Below are 19463 nucleotides of genomic sequence, written 5' to 3' on the forward strand. Positions count from 1 at the left end.
CTGCTGTGCAGCTGCATGGATTTGTGATTGTCATGACAACCAGCAGAAAATGTATCCCAATAATCTTCTACGAGCAGATCTGTCTCCATGCAGCACTAAGAAGATTTATCACTAGCACAGACATACTTACAATTATTTCATTGCAGATATTGAGAGTGGTATAATCTCTAACCCTCTCTGCATCTTAAAATACCAATTCACAACCAGAAGAGAGGCTCAACGTATGAATGAATGCTGAAAGTAATGAAAATCCTTGGAAGCTGTTGGAAATGTATAATTTCTGAGAAAATATTAGTGTTTTCCAAGTAATTTTTCGTGGTTCTGAGTGTGCAAATTTGCATTTATTTTATAAGCATAACAAAGTCAGTATTATCCCTATACTTCCCACATTAGGCATAGTCTCATATTTCAAGCAAGATTTCTATTTTGGAGCTATCTTTTTTCCTAACTCGTTTTCCTTGCAATAAGAAGAGTCTTTGGTTTTATGCCTCGGGAGAGAAAGTCAGAAAGCGGGACAGTGTTTCCAGTTCCATTACTGCCTGCTTGCAGAATTATTTAGTCTGTGTAACCATAAAAAAGTACAGAAAATTAAAAAGGGGAAAATAAAAGCCATTTATGTACTTTACAGGAAGACTTGGAGGCTGAGCTAAATAATATTTGCCAAGTGTCCCAAAAGAGAGATGTCTATGCATGAAGGACTACTTTCTTTCCAAACACAAGGAAGAGCCATGCTGGAGATTTTTCTAGAGTTAGCCAGGAATTTCAAAGGTTGAAATTTATTTCCCACCTCACAGTAAAAATCAGGAAAAGAAGCAAACACGTCCCACTTCCAGGGCTTCGGAATAACACTGGAGGCTACAACTGGCCATGAAAAAGTTGTGTGGTATTCGCAGCTGTAAGCAGTTAATCCTTCTAAGAGCACCTTTTGGACACGTATCTTACAACCACCTCAGTTACATGTGCTTCCCCAAGCAAAGCTCTACAGCTGCCACGATGCTGTGTCTGCTTGCAGTGCTGTGTATCTCGTGGAACAGGAACTTGCAGTGGCTCCACTCCATGGAGCATCTCATTTCCTCAGAGGTGAAATCCAGAAAATCCTGCTATGAAGTTCAACCTACAGGAACCAAAGAAAAATCCTTTTTAGCAAAGGGCTAATAGATCAGTTTATTGCAATGTGGAGGCAGTATGAACAACCAAATATTTTCCAGTGCCACTTAATTGCCTTCGAAATTGCCTAGTAAGATCAGAATGCATTATAATGAATTATTTGCATTTGCAATAGTGCAAATCCTGTCTTAGTTTACAAAATCACTGTTTTCATCTGATAAATCTACGGACTCCACAAATGGACAATATTTTTTAAAATACCCCAGAAGGTGCGATGTAAAAAAAACAACTTGGAAATATTCCAAACAAGCAATTGTTAAGTAGAGGAATATCAGCATATTCAGGCATCTCTATTTTGTAGTTCCAAAACAGACCTACTAACTATCTATCTATCTATCTATCTATCTATGAAGTCCTCGAGTCTCGTTGTGAGATAAGATACTATTTAGAAAAGAAGTCTCAGTTGAAGTAAAGGCACTAGAAGATGGATGGTAATATTTAAGTGGACAGGAAAAATAAACTCAATCAAATTATTTGCTCATTTACAGTCATGAGATTGCTCAGCTCCTGGAACTGGTATAGATCTGAGAAAATATTTAAAAAGTAAATACATAGTGCAAGAAAAAATATCATATATATAATTTAGGACCCTTTTGGATAGACTTATACATCTTAAATTCAGGTGGATTTTTTTTATATACATATAAACAAACACTCTTCTCTCTCTGAAAACAAGCATCAGTTTTCAGTTTTCTTCCTGAACTGGGACCATTTAAACATGCTGGAACATGTGTGTACCCATAATATCAACAAATCTATTGGTGTGAATCAACTGAAATGCCAGACTACATCCTTAAAGGAGCATTCTTCTGATACCTGCTGTTAGGGAAGTGACTGTGCCTGACGCTTTGGAGCTATATGGAAATATTACACTATCTAAGGAATAACAACCCAACCAGAAAACTTAGTAGTGTGTCTCTGCTCCTTCCATGGTCAAGCACAGGATGGGATTTCTTCGAATGAAAATATTTTTGCCTCAGGCTCCCATTAATTCTAAATGTGAGAGGGTGTCAGGTAAGACACATTTTTCTCTCAAAGAATCTGCATTTAAATAACAAATGGAACCCGTTATGAGGTATAGCCTCATGTTGCTCCGAGGGTTTTGAAAAAGCCTCAGCGTTAGGAAAATGCACCAATAAGCCCACCGGGAAATGCCAGAACCACGGAATCGTTAGGGTTGAAAGGGACCGCTGGAGACCATCCAGTCCAACGCCCCTGCCAAGGCGGGGTAACCTGGAATAACACGGGTTAACCTGGAATAACACGGGTTCGCGTCCAGGTGGTCTTGGAATGTCTCCATCATTCCTTTTCGCCAGGATACTTCCTCTAGGCAATCCAACTCACAAACCAGAACAGCAGCGACCTGCTATTACTGAAATTATCAGTAATAACTCCCTCAGCGGCATTTTAGCAGATGCTCGAGGGGGTGGTTCTTTCGCCTGCACGCAGCCCGCGATCCCCGGTGCCCAGGCTGGCTGGGCTCCCTGGCGAGGGAAGCGCGGGTACCTGAGGGCCAGCTGCCTCCCTCCACCTCCATCCCCGGCTCCGCAGGGCCCCGCCGGTCCGGCCCTTCCCTTCCCGGGATCCCGATCCCGATCCCGGGAGCAGCAGTCCCCGCGCGCGCCCATTTCCTGCCCCAGCCGCCATTGCGCTGACACACGCTCCCCTCGCTGCCTCGGAGAGACCCCCGGCACCCGGGAGCCTCCAAACCTCGGACAGCTCCGGACCCGGGCAGCGTCGACCAGCCCCCCTCCCCACTGGCACCTCCAGGCCGTCCCGGCCCCCCCCACACGCATCCCAGGAGCTACAGCTGCTCCCCCTTCCCGGCTTCAGGAGTTTTAACTTACAGACTGGCGTAGTTCCAAGGTACAACTCCCAGGACACGCGTCGCGCAGGGCTCCGGGGACCTGCAGTGCGTGCGTGTTTAGGGGGAAGAACTCTTCCAACAGTGCATAGGGAATACGGAGCTTAGAGAGGTCTGCGTGCCTATACAGACATTGGGGGCTGAGAGAGGATGGCAAGGTGGCTTTTCCAGACCTTCCACTCCCCCATCAACCTTCCCTCCTTCAGGATCAGGTGTTGCAGCAAGGAGGCACAAAGGACTTCACGGATGGGAGCATTTTGGGCTTCAGTCATATGGGAAGGGAATTACAGGGAAGGGGGGGAAGGCTCTCTAGCAGAGCTACCACTTGAGGAGAGTCTTTGTCCCTGTCCCTTCGGGGGAGGAGGGGACGAGTCATAATCCCATCATGCTCCCACCCAGGCTCAGAGGGAATCTAGACGGGTTACCAGTGGGCCCAACACCACTGGTTTGGGTGTTATTTGTTTCTCTCCTACCAAATTCATGAACTGTTATTGGAAAGGGGAGATCAAACTGAATGAAGAAATGGCCCAACTGTGCTTACCAAACCACTGGCCTTGTTACCAATACCCAGAAACTGTTCAGTTGACATTGGACTTTAATTACCTAAAAGTAGGTTTCACTGGTCAGGCACACGGATCCTTCCTTTAATTCCACAGAGACTGACTTTGTCTCTATGCACAAATACCCCCACAATTTCAGCGTTATGCAGCTAAGCAAGGAGGCCTGTCCCCTCCATGTTATCAAAAGACAAGCTGCTTATCAGAAGCCAGGTATAAATATAATAACTGATTTTATTTTCATGATTAACACTGGGCCATGTTCTTCCCTCTGCACAGAATCTCATCACAAATTACTTGCATCCAGAAAACACAAAACATAATAAAAAAAAGAATGCAAGTTACATTAATCAAATTGCTTGAAAGTTTAATTGAGATCCATGTTTGTTTTGCAACAGTTTCTCAAAAGCTACAATGAAACATACTCTTGAATGAGACTAAATAAATGCACAAATCCCAGGAAATAGTTCTGCATTTGAACATGGAATACAAAAGCCTGATTTTAGCTAAGACCTACAAGATTACCAAGAGCATTAGGAATGTCCTTGCAAAAATTCCTCCATTTAAGGCTTTGAAAATAGTTTTTCAGAAATGTGGAGCACCTCTAACCTCCAGCAGTAATTAAGAATTAGTAGTTCATAGTATCCTTGAGCATAGAGATAGACAAGTATTTTCTAAACGAATCTAACTTCACAGTAAAGAGATAATAATCATATTAAAAATGTGATTGATTCTTAACAGTGGAAGCTGGCACTGTAATTGCCACTCAGTTGTTCCTAATGGATAAAACAAGTAATGCAACATTTAATGGTTGGTATTGTTTTATTGTCTAATATTGATTAAACTATTTACATTTCTATTTTTCAATCCACAGTTTACCACTCATACCTATGGCTTTTACTTTTATGTTTAGCATATCTTTGTGTCAAGTGTCAGAATTTCTATTCAAAAAAACCAAGAACCTGATACCATATAGAAAAATCTCTATATGTTTAAACATATTCATTTTCAAAAATGATTACTTATAAAAGAAGAGTCTGCTAGTAGCTTTTATCCGATTTGTCTTTGCCACAGACTCTACCAAGTTTTTTCTATTTTTAAGTGTCCCTTTTAGAGTGTCCTGCTGCCTCCATGTGGAATCTGTTCCCTCCCTCAGCCCCCCACCTCTAAATTTAATGCAAAAACAAAACCAGTAGCTGACAATTTTAAGCAAAAATATAAAGCACTATAACATTACCTACATTGCCTTTTACAGAACTAAATTCTCAAAAACTCTAGAAACTTTTGGGAAGTTTAACTAGTCAGTGCTGAAAAGGCACGGGATTTCTGTGCTCAGACACCTCCAGCAACAATGCTAATTTTAGCCCAGCCTGAAAGATCTGAAAATTCACAGGTATGTAATTGCCACTTACAATAGAAACCCTCAGATTTTAGTGATTCTTCTGCCACAGACACCCTGCAATACTATACAAGAGTTTGCTTCTACTGCAAGAGGAAAAGAGGTGAAATTACTCTTACATATACCCAGGAATGGTGTAACAATGATACAAGCTATTAATTGCTAAAAACCTCACAAAGGTGTCCATGTCTGCGGTAGCTTCTGTTCCATGGCATTACATGAATGGGAAAGTTATTTTTCACATATGAGAGAAGTTTAATTGTACATGAATAAAGCTAATTTTGGTCCACTGGTCCAGCTTCCTATGGACAGCGTATTGGAAAGGTGACCACTGACAGTTCAAAAACCAATGTAAAAGTTAACAAAAATAATTTGGTATTTCATTCCTAAACCTGCAGTGTCATTATTTGTCTTAGTCATCCATGTTTTCATTCTGCATGTCCACTAATTGTTGTGTTTTTAAGTCTTCAGCTTGTTCATGATGTTCCTTATCCGCATCATCTATTTGATTAGGTTCCTTTTCTTCTGCTTCTCCTTGATCAACACTTTGATATTCTACTTGTTCAAGGTGTGTTCCATCTATAAGTTCTGCCTGTACCTCTTCCATCTGTATTTGATTTACATGCTCAACATGTAACTGCTCCACATGAACTTCAGCACCTTGTTCAGTCTGAATGTGTTCAACTTCCAAGTAACTAATTTGCACCTGTTCCTGCAGTTCCTCCATCTGTGTGCCTTTCACCTGATTGTCCTGTATGAGATCCTGGTGCATCTGTTCCACAGTTACCTGTGCAGGATCCACCTGTACCTGAATTACTGGTAGGACATGGACTTGCTCAACTTGCTCTATTATTGTCATTGATGTTACTGGTTCAGCTTCCATAGCTTCCACTGGAAGAACCTCTTCTGTCACCAGTAGTTCTGAAATATTGTGCATGTCTTTGAGATGCCTTCTCAGCTCACTGCCTTGCATAAACCACAAATCACACAAGGTACAGTGGTTGGGTTTGTCACCAGTGTGTATTACCAAGTGATCTTTGAACTGATCCCAGCTGTTAAAAACGCTGTTACAAACCTGAAACAAAAGATACAGTATGTTAAACAGTGCCAACAGAAATATTACAAAGTATGGTGCCTCTCTGAGATCATAGCTTCACATAGTGTGGCTTCTTGCTACTTGGATTCAAAAAACAGACATTAGATGTAAAAGCTGAGAAGCAAGCTTCAGACAAACAGAAGACTTGGTATTTATTTATTAATTTTTTAAGAACAGTGAGCTACTTTGAGTTGTGCCTGCATAGGACACTGACAAAATTTGTCAGTCAGTAAAGCATTTGAAGAAAAAAAGTGAAAAATTAAAGTAAAATTTATCCAAGACCTGCTGCAACTTTTTCAGGCTGAAGAGGTACTAAGCCACAGTCACAACATCTGGGAGAGGATGAGGAAATACAGAAAGACAAAGCTATGACATGAAGTAATTAGACCGAAGGGTCACCAATTGTAAGATGCTGGATTAGTGTATTAATTATTGGCTTGGACCAACTCAAGTGTGTGGGGGGGTGGGAGGGAAGGGACAGGTCAAATTTCATGGAGGTGTGGTGATGTCATATCCCACACCCTTGGAGCCTCCTGGGGCAGCCCCAGAGCAGCTGTCAGTCCCTGGACAGGGGGAGCACTCCCCCCACCACCTGGTGGTGTGAGATTGTCACAGCAGTGGGGCAGCAAAACAGCAAATAAAAATGCTACAACCAACTTCAGCTCTTTTATTTTCTAGCTCTTCAGAATTGCTTTTAAAAGTGAATTAAAATTTATCTGAACAGCTTTTCAAATGACAGTTACATACAGTGACCAAGTACCCTAACAAGCTCTACAACATTTATTTTGCTTAAAAGACATTACAGATTGCCAGTGACATATTTGAATTTTTTTGATTTTTAGCTTTTTGTAGATTTTAAAGTAGCTATGTAGTAAATATAGATTTTTAATATAATTGTAGAGTGTCTCACACTTTAGTAGTTTACACTCACTAAACCCTATTTCCCCATTTCATATCAAATTTTCTAAATTCTTTAGGCTTGTTTAGGCCCCTTTCAAGGTAGAATTGTAGAAAACATCTTCTGTTTAAGAATATTTGCATCCCACGCCTGAACAACAAGATACCATCATAGTCTGGAAAACTGGAGAAGCTCCAAAGACAATATGTGCCATGAAGAAGAGGAAGATGAGAAAGAAAGGAGTCTCAGGACCCCTGACTCAATTTCTGGAGAGGCATGCTGGGGGCAGATTTGGGGAGGAACTGGGGGGCAGATAGTTCTGGGATTGGATGGACAATACTATAAAATTGTAGAACCACTGGACACGGTGCACGTGCATCTTTTCTGTACTCCCATGGTCAGAGGGCCTTCCTTAAAGACCCGCTCTGTTATCTTATCTCTATTAAATTTGCGTGGAGTTTTTTTGGCTCCCGATCTTTAGGCAACACCAGCATAAGCTGGAATTACTTTCCAGATAAAGTCAGTATGTGTGGTACAAAAGAGAATAATAGTAAAATAAAAAATAAAATATTATTTTGTATTTTGAACTTTAGTGAAGCGTGGTCAGAAGTGGAAAAGGCCTAGGTCAGTGCATCGAGAACCTTGAAAAGGAAGCAGAAAGACCAGTAAAAGGCAGCCTTCCCATAAGAATCTTTCTGATTATAAGTATTATGAGGCTCCACATCAGTAATTCCACATTTTAAATGGAGCTACTTAGACATAAGAATTTACCTGCATACTGTGTTTGAATGTGACCTTTATTTTACTGAAGTAGCTCTTGGAGACATAAGGCCACTCTCCTTGCCTTTCTTGTTCAGTTCCCCCACTCCCTCAAAGGAGGAAGGTATCTAGCCTGGGACTCTGCTACTTCCATTACCCACCTGACATTCGTAGAGCTTCTTTCTTCCCTTTTTGGCTCCAGCTCCAGACTGACAGGCTGTCAGGTGACATTTGAGTGTGCTATTCCTAGCAAAACGTTCGTGGCAGTTTGGACATTCAAATGGTTTTTCACCTGTTAAAACAAACACAGGATTTGTAAATGTATAAAACCACCCAGTCTTCTGTCAGGTCTCTCTTCTTCCCCTTTCTTCCTCTTGTCTAGGTTGATAAATACACTGTAAAGATGTGGCCAGCTGGATTATTCTAGAGAAGAAGAGATGGATATGCCATGTAAAAGGGCAAAAAACCAAATGTGGAGTCATAACTCTCATTTAGAAGAAAACCAATGTAACAATTACCAGTACCATTTAAGGTACATTTCGCTTTTGTGATAATAAATTTAGTGGAAATTAGATTACTATTCCAATGAAGTATCTTAAAGAAATAGCAGCTTTTTCTCACTTTTCATCTGATAATTGTTATAATCAAAATATCAACATTAGTAAATATACAAAGTGACACATTAAAGAAGTATCTAAATAATGTAAACTTTTATTTTTAACAACAGTAACAGTTTATGCTTGAGAGCTGAAACTGAGCTCCAGAAAAAGAAGGTGGCACATGATGAATGATAATGAAATAACGATCCATTAGTGTTAAAACGAACAAACCCCCCCCCCCTCTCCTAAAATACAGTGAAAAGCAAGCACAGAAGGACATAAATGGGCACAAGCAAGACAAAATTCCTTTCAGTTTGACCACTTCTTTTTAACAATGGTATCAAACACAGAAGCCAGCTAAGGACGACAACAGAGGAGGCTGAAAACCGATCTTTTTATCATCTAAAGCAGTGTACTATTATCAAGTAGTAATGAACAAAAGGTCTCTCTTTACTAATTCCACCATGCACAAACACTCTGAAATTCAAGCAAATTAAATTACAAGAAAACTGGAAGAGTGTGTTTCTTCTGAAAGTCTGATAATTAACCTGGGGAGGTACAACATCACTACCGAAACAAACTGCTCAATGAACTCCAAAAGAGCCATTTCAGTGAATACCTAAGAATCTATCCGAGTTAGTTTAAAAGCCTGCATTTTCAGGAATGCAATAGTTACTGGATATTGAGGTGGAAAGCCAATAAACCCACATCTTCAAAAATATTCAAAAGCTCCTAATTATCTTTTCAAAAGAAATCCACAATTCTCACTTAAAACACCTGAAAGCTAGACAAAGATGTTTAAATGACAGGAACATTGCCCTCAATGGTTACAAAAGGCTACATTTTTGGAGACTGTTGTAAAAGTAATGCAGAGGATGCTGAACTGCCTTCAGTTTTGCAGGTCAAAAATCACGGATTTTTGACCAAGCAACTAATCAGGTTGGAATTAGATGATCTTCAAGGTCTCTACTAACTACAGTACTACAGAGCAGAGGGATACCTGTGTGGATGAACAAGGAGCTTCTGCAAAAACTGAAACACAAAAAGGAAGCCTAGAGTGGTGGAAGCAAGGACAGGTAGCCTGGGAAGAATACAGAGAGATTGTCTGAACAGAGAGAGATAAGGTTAGGGAGGAAGGCTAAAGACCTCCTTGAATTAAACCTGACCAGGGACATCAAGGGCATCAAGAGAAGCTTCTCTAGATACAGGGGTGATAAAAAGACTAGGAAAAATGTGGGTGCTCTCCAGAAGGAAATAGGAGACCTGGTTACCCGGGACACAGAGAAAGCTGCAGGTCCTGAGGGAGCTGGTAGAGGAAGCCACTATCCATAAATTTTGAAAAGGTGTGGCAGCCTGGTCAAGTTCCCACTGACCAGAAAAGCAGAAGCATAACCCTTTTAAAAAGGAAAAATAAGGAAGACAAAGGGAAGTACAAGCCAGTCAGTCTCACCTCTGCTCCCAGCAAAATCACAGAGCAGATCCTCCTGGAAAGTATGCTATGAAGACAGGCTGAGAGCATTGGGGTTGTTCAGACTGGGGAAGAAAAGGCTTCAGAGAGACAGTACAGCACCTTCCAGTATTTAAAGCGAGCCTACAGGAAGGCTGGAGAGGGACTTTTTACAATGGTATGGAGTGATACAACAAAGGGGGAATGGCCTTCACCTGAAAGACGGCAGGTTTAGATAAGATGCTAGGAAGAAATTCTTTACTCAGAAGGTAATGAGGCATCCCAGAGAAGCTGTGGATGCCCCATCCCTGGAAGTGTTCAAGGCCAGGTTGGATGGGGCTCTGAGCAACCTGGTGTAGTGGAAGGTTCCCTACCCATGGTCCCAGGGGTGTAACCAGATGATATTTAAGGTCCCTTCCAACCTAAGCCTTTCTATGATTCTATTTCTGCTGCAGTTACTATTTTCATGTAATTTCTGGCATAGTGACTGATCAACAATAGGATCAAACACTTTAGTTCATTTTGTCCCAGGCCTTTCAGTTTCATTTTAGCATTCAACCAGTGCTATGCAGAATTTGGGATTCAGAAAGCCTGTGACTGAATGGGAGTTTCTCCACTGACCTTAGGAGTTAAATGGTGATATCTGTTTTGATTTTGAGCTTAAGGCTTTTGAAAATGCTAAACTGGAAGTAATTAGATTCCGTGTTATACTTATTAGATCAATATATAAAGTATTCTGTACCTTCTGTGATATGCTAACTTCCTTTGAACCAAAAATACTCTTTTGCAAGAGCAAACCAGATTAACCCAAAGTATGTAATATGTTGTTATCTGCCACAAACTTTTTTCTGAAGAGATTTTTGTTAAGTAGCTTGTATTTGGATTGCTCATAATGGAGAAACACTCCCTGCTTCATAGGGGATAAGGATTTGCCAAAAACTATTTATAAACTGAAATTTTAAGAGGTTATTGGAATAGATTGGACACTGCTATATATTCAATACTCAGCAGTCCCATACACAGATACATTTTAATTAAATTAAGCCATTCTAATTAAAAGGCTTTAACAGTAAGAAGCTGAAACAGAAATAGAGCTGCTACCCTTCATTAAATTTTTTCTGATGACTCATGACTGACATATTAAACAAAAACATCTGGAAGATCAAGACCACATATATATTACATTCAGAGTTATCTGTGTCATGCTTGGTATCTGTTCAGACAGTAGACTTTTCAGTGAGATGAAGTAATGTCCCATACTATAAGGAAGAAATAAGGAGCACAAGTCACTTTGTACTCCAAAAATGCTATCTAGATTTCAAAGAGGCAAATTTCACAATCGAAAAGTGTACTAGAGTGACTAGAAATGCTCTGCTGTTCCTAGTAGTTTTGCTTAATTAACAAAGAAAATTCAAATCACAGATGAGGTGTCAAGAGCAAGGATAAAACTTTCCAAACAAGATGGCACAAGAGAGAATTTTTTGAGGGTATTTTATGCATTAATAGGCATTTGCTAAGAAGTTCTATTAGATAAAGAAATGCTCTAGACTGTATTCCACCAAGAAGCTCATGATCAGATCATATTTCAACAGAAACTTTTATCAGAAAATTTTGAAAATAAAAGTAGCTTAGTTTGGCACTTTTGAAGAAAGGAATATGCCTTGAGAAGGTATTTTGAAAAAAATCTTTAAGATTTAGTAGACTTGACAGAGAAGCTTCATTAGTGCCTTCTGGTTTTAGGTGCATATTTTTAATCAACTCAACCCTCAAAAGTTTACATCAATGTAAAACAACAAAAAAAACCAAACAAAAAGACACACCAGCATTTTAGCTGTAACTAGAAACCAAGTATTTCTATCACTCAGGACTCATGTGTTTTCTTCAGCATATTCTCTATTTCCCCAAAACATGCAAAGCCCCAAAATGTGAGAACGAAGGCCACAAGCTCCGGACTGTAGCAGTGCTCTTACCTGTGTGCTTCCGCAGGTGCTCTTTAAAATGTCCAAAGTGGTCAAACTGCTTATCACAGTACTGGCATACATGTATTTTCTTGCCAGGTCTTTGCTTCTTGCTGACACCACCTTCATCAAGGTGGTAACAGGTGAGGTGCTGTTTCAAAGCACTCTCTCGTAGGTATCTTTTATTGCATATGTCACACTTGTAATTCTCAGTAGAGTGTGTTTTCATGTGTTCCTTAAAATGGTAAAACAATTTAAATGAACGGTTACATTTCTCACAGTGGAATAAATTGTTCATGTGTGACAGCTGAAGTTCCACAATTTCAATACCTTCTACCTGTTTGCACGAGGGATCAGTTGCATTATCACCTTCTTCTTGGATCTGGCATTTTCTCTCTCCCTGACGATACTTGCTGGTGATATCTGCCAAAAGAGCCAAAGCAGATTCATCTGATGTACCTGTTGTCTGTATGTACTTTATGGATTGCTCTGCAGAAGCTACTTCTTCAAGTGTTTCAATGCTGTCGTCTTCCACTTTCATCGTCCCTTCTCCAATCTCAACCTCAATTTCAACAGGCTCTGATTCTGCAGATGGCAGTGTTTCTGTGATAACATTAGAGGTTTCAGCAATCTTCCTCTTTTTTGGTTTATTTTTACCTTGTGCTTCATTTGATTCTAAGAGTGATGAATTTTCTTTGTTCCTGAAAATCATTTGCATAAACATTGTTAAGATCCATAAGCACTGACATAGGAACTCCTGCCTAGTAATCAGCTTCTGCATCCAACACTCTCTAGCCATTTCTCAAAGTTGAGTGGTGAATGACTGCTTAATCTGTGTGCATGTCAGAAGCTAATTTGTGCTTGATCTACGCTCCTTAGTGTAGTAAAATAGCATGGTTAAAGCTGCTAAGGTGCTGCTCAAATGACACAAAGCACCTATCAAGAAGAAAGGCCGGTTAACCTAAGACACAGACTTATCTAAAAAAATTGTAAAGTTCTGTACTTGGAAAGAAAAATCCCCCAAAAGAAAGAGTACTTTGGCCTGCCTACTCAGAAATAAGGTTCAAGTCCCTCCTATGCTCTTCAATTCTTAAGCTCTGAGTGTGTGCAGCTTCCCACAGTGCTAGGAGCTTGTTAGAAAACACTACAGCTGTGACTTCACACAGTGGTTATCACAGCATCTTGTACTTCAGGAAAGCACACAGCTAACAGCTGAGGTAAAAGCCTGCAGGATGTGGAAAGAGTATGCTAGTTTAATTTTCTGGGCTTGGACACAACCCTCAGTTCTGTTGCTATTTTCCCTGTGTAACACACGCTCAACTCCCCTTCCTACAAAATGTCAGAGATTGCATGTCATCTCAAACATAGACAGAACTGAGCAGGTCAATGCTGTCAAGTCATTCACAGCACTTCTGTGCTGCAGGTTTCGTTACTGATTATCAGTTTTGAAAACAAGTGGGTACCTCCCCCTCAAACAGACTGACTGGGGTAAGCCATGCTTTTACCCTCCTTTGCAGCAGGATGAATCCTTTCACGTAATGTACTCCCTATCATTTCCACGTTTTCTAGTAATAGGAGACAAGACTTGGCCCAATATCTCCAAGTCATATGTCAGAGATATGTGACTAATGATGTAATGCAGGACACAGCTTATCAAATTGCACCTTACTCTAGTCACACACAGGGAAACAGAGTAGCTAAACTCAGTTTCATCTAGCCTGGATTTCTGATGTCTACAAGATGATAGTTACATTGCACATTACTGCAAGGAGCTCTAGGATCATGCACCAAAAACCAGCAGTGTAGCATGCAGAAGGAATAAGAACGTGAGAGCACTTCGTGGAAGTGAAAGGGAAGAAAGGGGATGAAAAACAGCGTGATGGGACTGGCACCCATTTTTCTCAAGCTTGGCAATGGAGTACAGTTTCTGGTAGAGGATAAAAGCTGCCACAGCAACATTTGATTAAATATTGAACCCAGATAAAACTGACTACAACAGTTACATTCATTCAAGAAATTTGACAGGTTAGTTTTGCAAGCAAGAAATTTTAAGATCACTGCTTATTCTCTCAGAATAGCAGAAAGCTGCATGAAATACAAACATCAGCACAAACTTGTTAATGTGTTCTGATTACATGAGGCACAATGTCACTGTGCAGCCAGTTGTCAGTCAGGTGTGGGCCTTCAGGCAGCACAGAGACCTGGTATCAGTTACCACAAAGACACAACCCTACAACTTTGGCAACATTTATGAGCCATGTCACTTGCCATTGAGTTACAGCCCAAAGAATGTGACATTCTTTTTTTAGCCTGTATATTTCTGACATGTACACCATAGTAGAAGAGTTATGGTGCTACAGATGCTAAGGAGGTTCCAGCATAAGGAACAGCACTGCAAAATACTGGCAGCCAGCTCTTACAAAAGGATGCTTAAGACTCTATATTTTAAGTGGTGGGAAGAAAAAGAGGCTGATGTGCTTACCTAATTTCAAGTGCTTTGATTGCTTCTAGCATCTGTAGATACTCAGCTGCTTTCCAAACATCATTTGCTTCTTCCTCACCTTGGACCATTAGTTTTGCTGTGTAGGTGAACTCAATTAGGTGACGAAATGCCATGTTACTTACACCTGTATACAGAAAAGAGAAACAACAGTTTCTTTTAGCAATTCCTCAGTCTCATCTACCTGATGAATCTTGCACACTTGCCTGCACACCATTGTGATCACAGTACTGTACCTGCCAGTTTCATAAAGATAACACTCTTAAAAGGCTCCACAGAACCACTGAATGGTTTGGGCTGGAGGAGACCATAAATATCATCTAGTTCCAACCTCCCTTGTGTTGGAATAGAAAGTCTGCTACAGAAACATGTGAACACTGTGGAGTTTTGCTGAGACAAAGATAAAAAGAAGGATGAGATGGACAAAAAGCTGTTTGAATAATATATAGATTTAAACACAAAAATACTATCCCTCTTTCAAGAGGTCTCTGAGCAGCAAGGTACCGGAGGGTGAAATACTGCTCCAGGAATTTGCTCCTTGCCTACCACACAAGTATTGCTCAATGTCTATCACGCTTTTGCATCCCAGCCAAGGCATCTGCCATTGGCCATCACTGTCAACCTTTTTCATCTGACCAGACTGGCTCTTCTCAGGGAAAAGATTTTGTCACACTGCAAGTTCTAAAAACATACAGGATCTGCCTGACCTCCACTAGCCATGTATCGGGGAAAGAAAGGAAAAAAATTAAAAAAGCACCCACATAATCTCACATTTTCCCTTCCAACAATTTAATTCAAGAGTGTTCTTTTTCTTTTTGATTTTTCTTCAGGGGAAGTTTTTTTTCCAGTGGTGATAGCTGTCTCAGAACAACTCAGGAGGTAAGATCTAGAAAGCTAATTATATGACCAATCATCTTTAAGTGTTCAAGGCCAGGCTGCATAAGGCCTTGAGCAGCTTGGTCTAGCAGGAGGTATCTCTGCCCATGACAGCAAGGTTGGGACTAGATGATCTTCAAGGACCTATCTAATCCTTAACATTCTATGATTCTATGTATGTAGGCCTGTACCAAGGATGCTATATTAATTTCCAACTTGAGCACACAACTCTGAGTGTTTTTAATTGTACAAATCAGATTACCTTCAATCTCCACCAAAGGCTCTTGAGTGAAATCTTGGAAGAATTTGTGGAAGAACTGGCTGCAGGCAGCAAGAACAGCCTTATGAGCTTTGAAATGGTGACCTGCAAAGAGAGACAAAAATTTCGGTTTAGGGTAACATAACTCCCTCCATACTGCAAAATAAGTGTAGATGCAGAAAAAGACTAGCCAGTCTAAACAACTATTCCACTATTCCAGTAGCATACAGTCACTGTGTCTCCATAAAACATGGGATACTACTGCAGCTATCCTATCCCATCTCTTGCAGAACCTTGGTGACATTGCTTACCTTGCTAAAGGTAACTCAACCAGATGGAGGACTCAGTCACTCCAGTGTTTTTCTTTTCAGATATTTAAGTTATGATACCAAATACCAGAGAAGCAAGAAGTAAATCTTATTTCAAGGTGTGATTTTATTGAGACACAGTATTTGTAGAAGTTCTCTGTGTGCAAACAGTCAGCTCAAGTCAGAGAAAAATATTTTAATAATGTTTTGGAAATCTTTAGACAGCACGTTAAGTATAGCACAGCAGTTTCAGAGAGGGCTTCTATCTGAAAATACTTAGCCCTTTGTTTGGAAAAGCAGAAGCAAAATTATTAATCACTGCTGGAGTCTGTTGACCCTGAGATGCTAAATGAAACTTTGCAAGTAACTCGCACACAGTGCAGAACCAGCCTGTTTGCAGCCCAGTCTGACAAACCTGTGACAAACCCAACAGCATCCTAGCACAGCCTTTAGAATTCCCTGTATACCAGCTGGTTCCCAGGCCCATACATACCATCAACAATCAGGGTGATATCTGTAAACTGGTCCTGCTCACGTTGTTCATTCAGTCTATCCAAAATAACTTTATAGTGTTCAGGGAATTCCTGGATACATTCCATCGTTTCCTCAGCTTCCATGGCAAAAGACCTGGTCTGCAAAAAAGTACAGTGTGAGAGTAAGAATTCTGTGCCACTTGGTAAATACTGTGCACAGTCAGGTCTTTATACAGACATAAACTAACTAGAACTTCGCATGGACTATAAAACCAATAGAAACAACAAATTGTTCTGGTAACAGGTTTTTTACCTGATATGAGCTGACAGGTAGGAAATGGCACAGTTACTGATGTAGAATATTGTCTTATTTAGACACATGAAAAAACAGTCAAAGTGGATAAGCGTATTTCTTTATCCTACAGTTTCAGCAAGAATCCACCATCCTCAAAGCAAATACTGCAGGAATGCAACATCTCCATGGCTAATTATTCAACACCACAGCAGGATAATATCAGAATCTTTATAAAGTTACTTCTCACCATCCCACCACTCCACCTGGTAGAAGAACAGTTCTTAAAAATTTCATATTAAAGTCACATTTTGCTCCTTGTGAACACAAGATGTTTACTTCCTTCAAGCATCCATGTAATCGAGCAGCAATTTTCAACTTCTAAGTACACTGGAGTTGCCAGGGATTTCATTTGCTGTCACACCCAAGCTTATTCATCCCTCCTACTTACACTTCTTCCCCTGCAAGGTGAAATATTCTTTGCTAGCCTTTCTAAAGAGACACATATGCTTGTAATCTGATGGCATAGATAGGTGTAGCAGTTGCCCAGGATCTCAAACATAAAGAGGTTTAGCAAAACTCTGTGCCTGTGGATGAGATGCAGATGTTAGTCTCCTGCTTATGCAAAAGATCCTCAGGAGAGCTTCCAAGTGCTTCAATGAAAGCATTTCACAAATCACCCCCAGGCAAAATTACTTCAGATCTATGCAGCAACACTCATCTTCAACTCCCATATTAACACGGCTTACACTTAGAATGCCGCAGAGAAGAAGAATTATGGAGCTCCTATTTTCACCACAAAACACACTCTTTCTTGCATCTCAAGAAAAACCGCCCACAGAGAAGTCATTTTGCCAAGAGAACAAAATAAGTAGAGAACAAGCAACCACTTAGGGAAATCCAGCTCCACCTGCTATTGCTGCGTTGCCAACCAGGGAAATGCCCACAAAAATCGGATTCATTACACGGCGTGCAACAAGCCAATAATTAAGCATTCAAGAGAGACACTGGTTATCTGTTTCAGAGTTATGCAAGCCTGGGTTCCCGGTGGTATTCCACAAATGAAGCACACCAACTATCAAAACTTTTTACTATTTTATATTACTATTTTACTACATTGCTATACACTATATTACTATGCATTTTAGCAAACAAAGGAATTAGTGTTCAGTGGCTACAAATTACATGGTTTTCTTGTTAATTAGTATTTGTCTTCTACTGGTTAATGATTCTCTTGCTTCTCATGCTAATTAATCCACATTCTCAGTCTTTCTCTGGAGTCCTTAGGTTTCTTGGGTTGGTGGTCATGATCACTCCTTGGCAGAATTACCTTCTACCCAATTGGAGCAGATTTCAGCACAGTTGCTGAGTTGGTTTTATTAGTTTCTTCCTCACCTTGGGGGTTCCTCCCAATGTCCCTGTGGCCTGTAAATTCTCCATTCTTTGTGTCCACTGTAAGTGGGCATTCTTCTCCCCAGACTTTGTTAACCTCCCCCTAGGTCTGAAATCATTGAAGTGTGTCCAGTCCTAAACCTTAACAAGGCAGTTCTACCAACAGGTAATGTGTTTTTCTAATGCCTGGACATCACTTAGAGCTTGTTGGCTTCTCTCTGTTTCACGGATTAAATCTCCATTGTCGTTGATCAGGCTTGAAAGTTTACAAAGATCAAACATCAAAGAACATCCTTTCTTAAGAAAATTTTACATATTCCACTTTTTGCAACAGAAACCTGTCAGGGTCTTCAAGGAGGCAGAGACCAGCCTACAGGGGAAGGTGAGGTGGAAGGGAGTGGATGCTGCTGCTGCAGTGACTGCATCTCATCTGTAATGATGGGTCTGAGACAACCAGCAGCTCCTGCTTTCCTCCACCATCTGGTATTTCACATAAAGTCTCATGTGGGAAGTTGTCAGCCACTTACTTCACTGTTTAATTCTTTTTGCCCATTTTTCACAATCATAAAAGGGTAGATAACTTGCAGTTAAAAACATAATTCCATAAAACAAGCAAGATTTTGATCTCCAACTCTCATGATTTCTACCTACCCAAATGCGATTTAGTTTCAAATTGTTTGTTTAGAGGAATATCCCAAAAAACCCTCAAAATAATAGAGTATTATTACTCTATATTTTACAAGATATTTTAAAAAGTTTTTTTTTCAGAACTCTTACGAAACACGAGTAAGGAGACATACAACTTATGTTAGCTAGTTCATTGTCATAAATTTACACAGAACTAGTAAAAACCGTGAATTTACTGTGTATCTCAACGAAGTTGCAGCATTCCTTGAGTACTCTCATGTTAAAAACTCGGTCATACTGCAGAAGAAAGCCAGGCAGAACAGCACATGTTCAGTAGGAGCACGACTGTTCTGGACAAAGAAAAGAAAGGTACAGCTGGGAAAACAGAACAGCTCAGGAAGATGGACAGAAGTGATCCAAGTTCCCTCTTATGAGCGGGCTCACAGATGAGGGATGGAGACTTGAATACTTCAGTTGTTCACCCAATTTTCTTGGAAGACTCGTTCAACTACTGACCACTTTTCCAGCCTGTACTCCTTTCACGTCACATGCATACGATTTAGAGATTTTTATAAATCCACCTCAACGGAAACATCTTATTACTACCACCCTCCTGGACTACAACGGGAACTCCTTGTATTTTAGGCACCAGACATTTTCCAGCGCACGGGTCCCACAGGGCAGCTCGGCGGGGCGGGAGCGGGCTGCCCAAACCACCGCCATCTTGGGCAAGGGGGACCTGCGGGCTGTGCAGGGAAGCAGCAGGAATCTCTCGTGCACTGAGCCGCACGTTTTTGCCCAGAGCCACCGCCCCGGCAGGCGCCGCTCCCATTCCCGTTCCCGTTTCCAATTCCGTTCCCGCGCTCCCCCTTCCCGCACTGCGGGCCGGCCGCGCCCCTCCCACCGCCCGCGTCACCGCCCCTGCGCCCCCCCGCAGCTCCCGGCGCCCGGGGTTCGGCCCGCGCCCCCGCGGCCCCATTGGCGGGTGCCGC

General features: G+C 41.0%; 1 protein-coding gene and 1 long non-coding RNA gene across 9 annotated transcripts; both read right to left on the reverse strand.

Annotated features, from left to right (window-relative positions):
* Nucleotides 1-588: 588 nt before the first annotated feature.
* LOC108640523 lies at nt 589-3398 on the reverse strand. Of its 2 annotated transcripts, none has more exons than XR_001921234.2 (2): nt 3015-3398; nt 589-1114 (listed from the first exon to the last, which is right to left on the reverse strand). It is a non-coding gene; the product is annotated as an uncharacterized LOC108640523 (long non-coding RNA). The 2 variants fall into 2 exon arrangements; XR_001921233.3 differs by lacking the exon at nt 3015-3398 and adding an exon at nt 2674-2785.
* A 993-nt stretch (nt 3399-4391) lies between these two features.
* On the reverse strand, nt 4392-19219 carry ZNF131 (zinc finger protein 131). 7 transcript variants are annotated; one of them, XM_018077285.2, is made up of 9 exons: nt 17848-19219; nt 16904-17039; nt 16181-16319; nt 15383-15484; nt 14227-14371; nt 12082-12445; nt 11757-11979; nt 7902-8032; nt 4392-6062 (listed from the first exon to the last, which is right to left on the reverse strand). In XM_018077285.2, exons 1-9 carry the CDS (start codon nt 17916-17918, stop codon nt 5400-5402), a joined length of 1974 nt encoding a protein of 657 aa, XP_017932774.2. In that variant the 5' UTR covers nt 17919-19219; the 3' UTR covers nt 4392-5399. The 7 variants fall into 7 exon arrangements, with proteins under 7 accessions (XP_017932774.2, XP_017932773.2, XP_017932775.2 ...); XM_018077284.2 differs by having other exon boundaries at nt 11757-12445; XM_018077286.2 differs by lacking the exon at nt 16904-17039 and having other exon boundaries at nt 11757-12445; nt 18708-19219.
* Nucleotides 19220-19463: the final 244 nt, after the last annotated feature.

Source organism: Manacus vitellinus, unplaced genomic scaffold (assembly GCF_001715985.3).
Source record: "Manacus vitellinus isolate BGI_N305 unplaced genomic scaffold, ASM171598v3 scaffold_36_pilon, whole genome shotgun sequence".
NCBI classification, from domain to species: Eukaryota; Metazoa; Chordata; class Aves; order Passeriformes; family Pipridae; genus Manacus; species Manacus vitellinus.

Bases quoted from the DNA above. Each gene is read 5' to 3' on its own strand.
- ZNF131 (XM_018077284.2), bottom strand. From the start codon at position 17,918: ATGCCCACTTACAGTGGACACAAAGAATGGAGAATTTACAGGCCACAG. The intron at 12,446-14,226 runs GTAAGCACATCA...AATGATTTTCAG, and splicing joins ATCAAAGCACTTGAAATTAG to GAACAAAGAAAATTCATCAC. The intron at 8,033-11,756 runs GTAAGAGCACTG...TTGTTTTAACAG, and splicing joins GCACCTGCGGAAGCACACAG to GTGAAAAACCATTTGAATGT.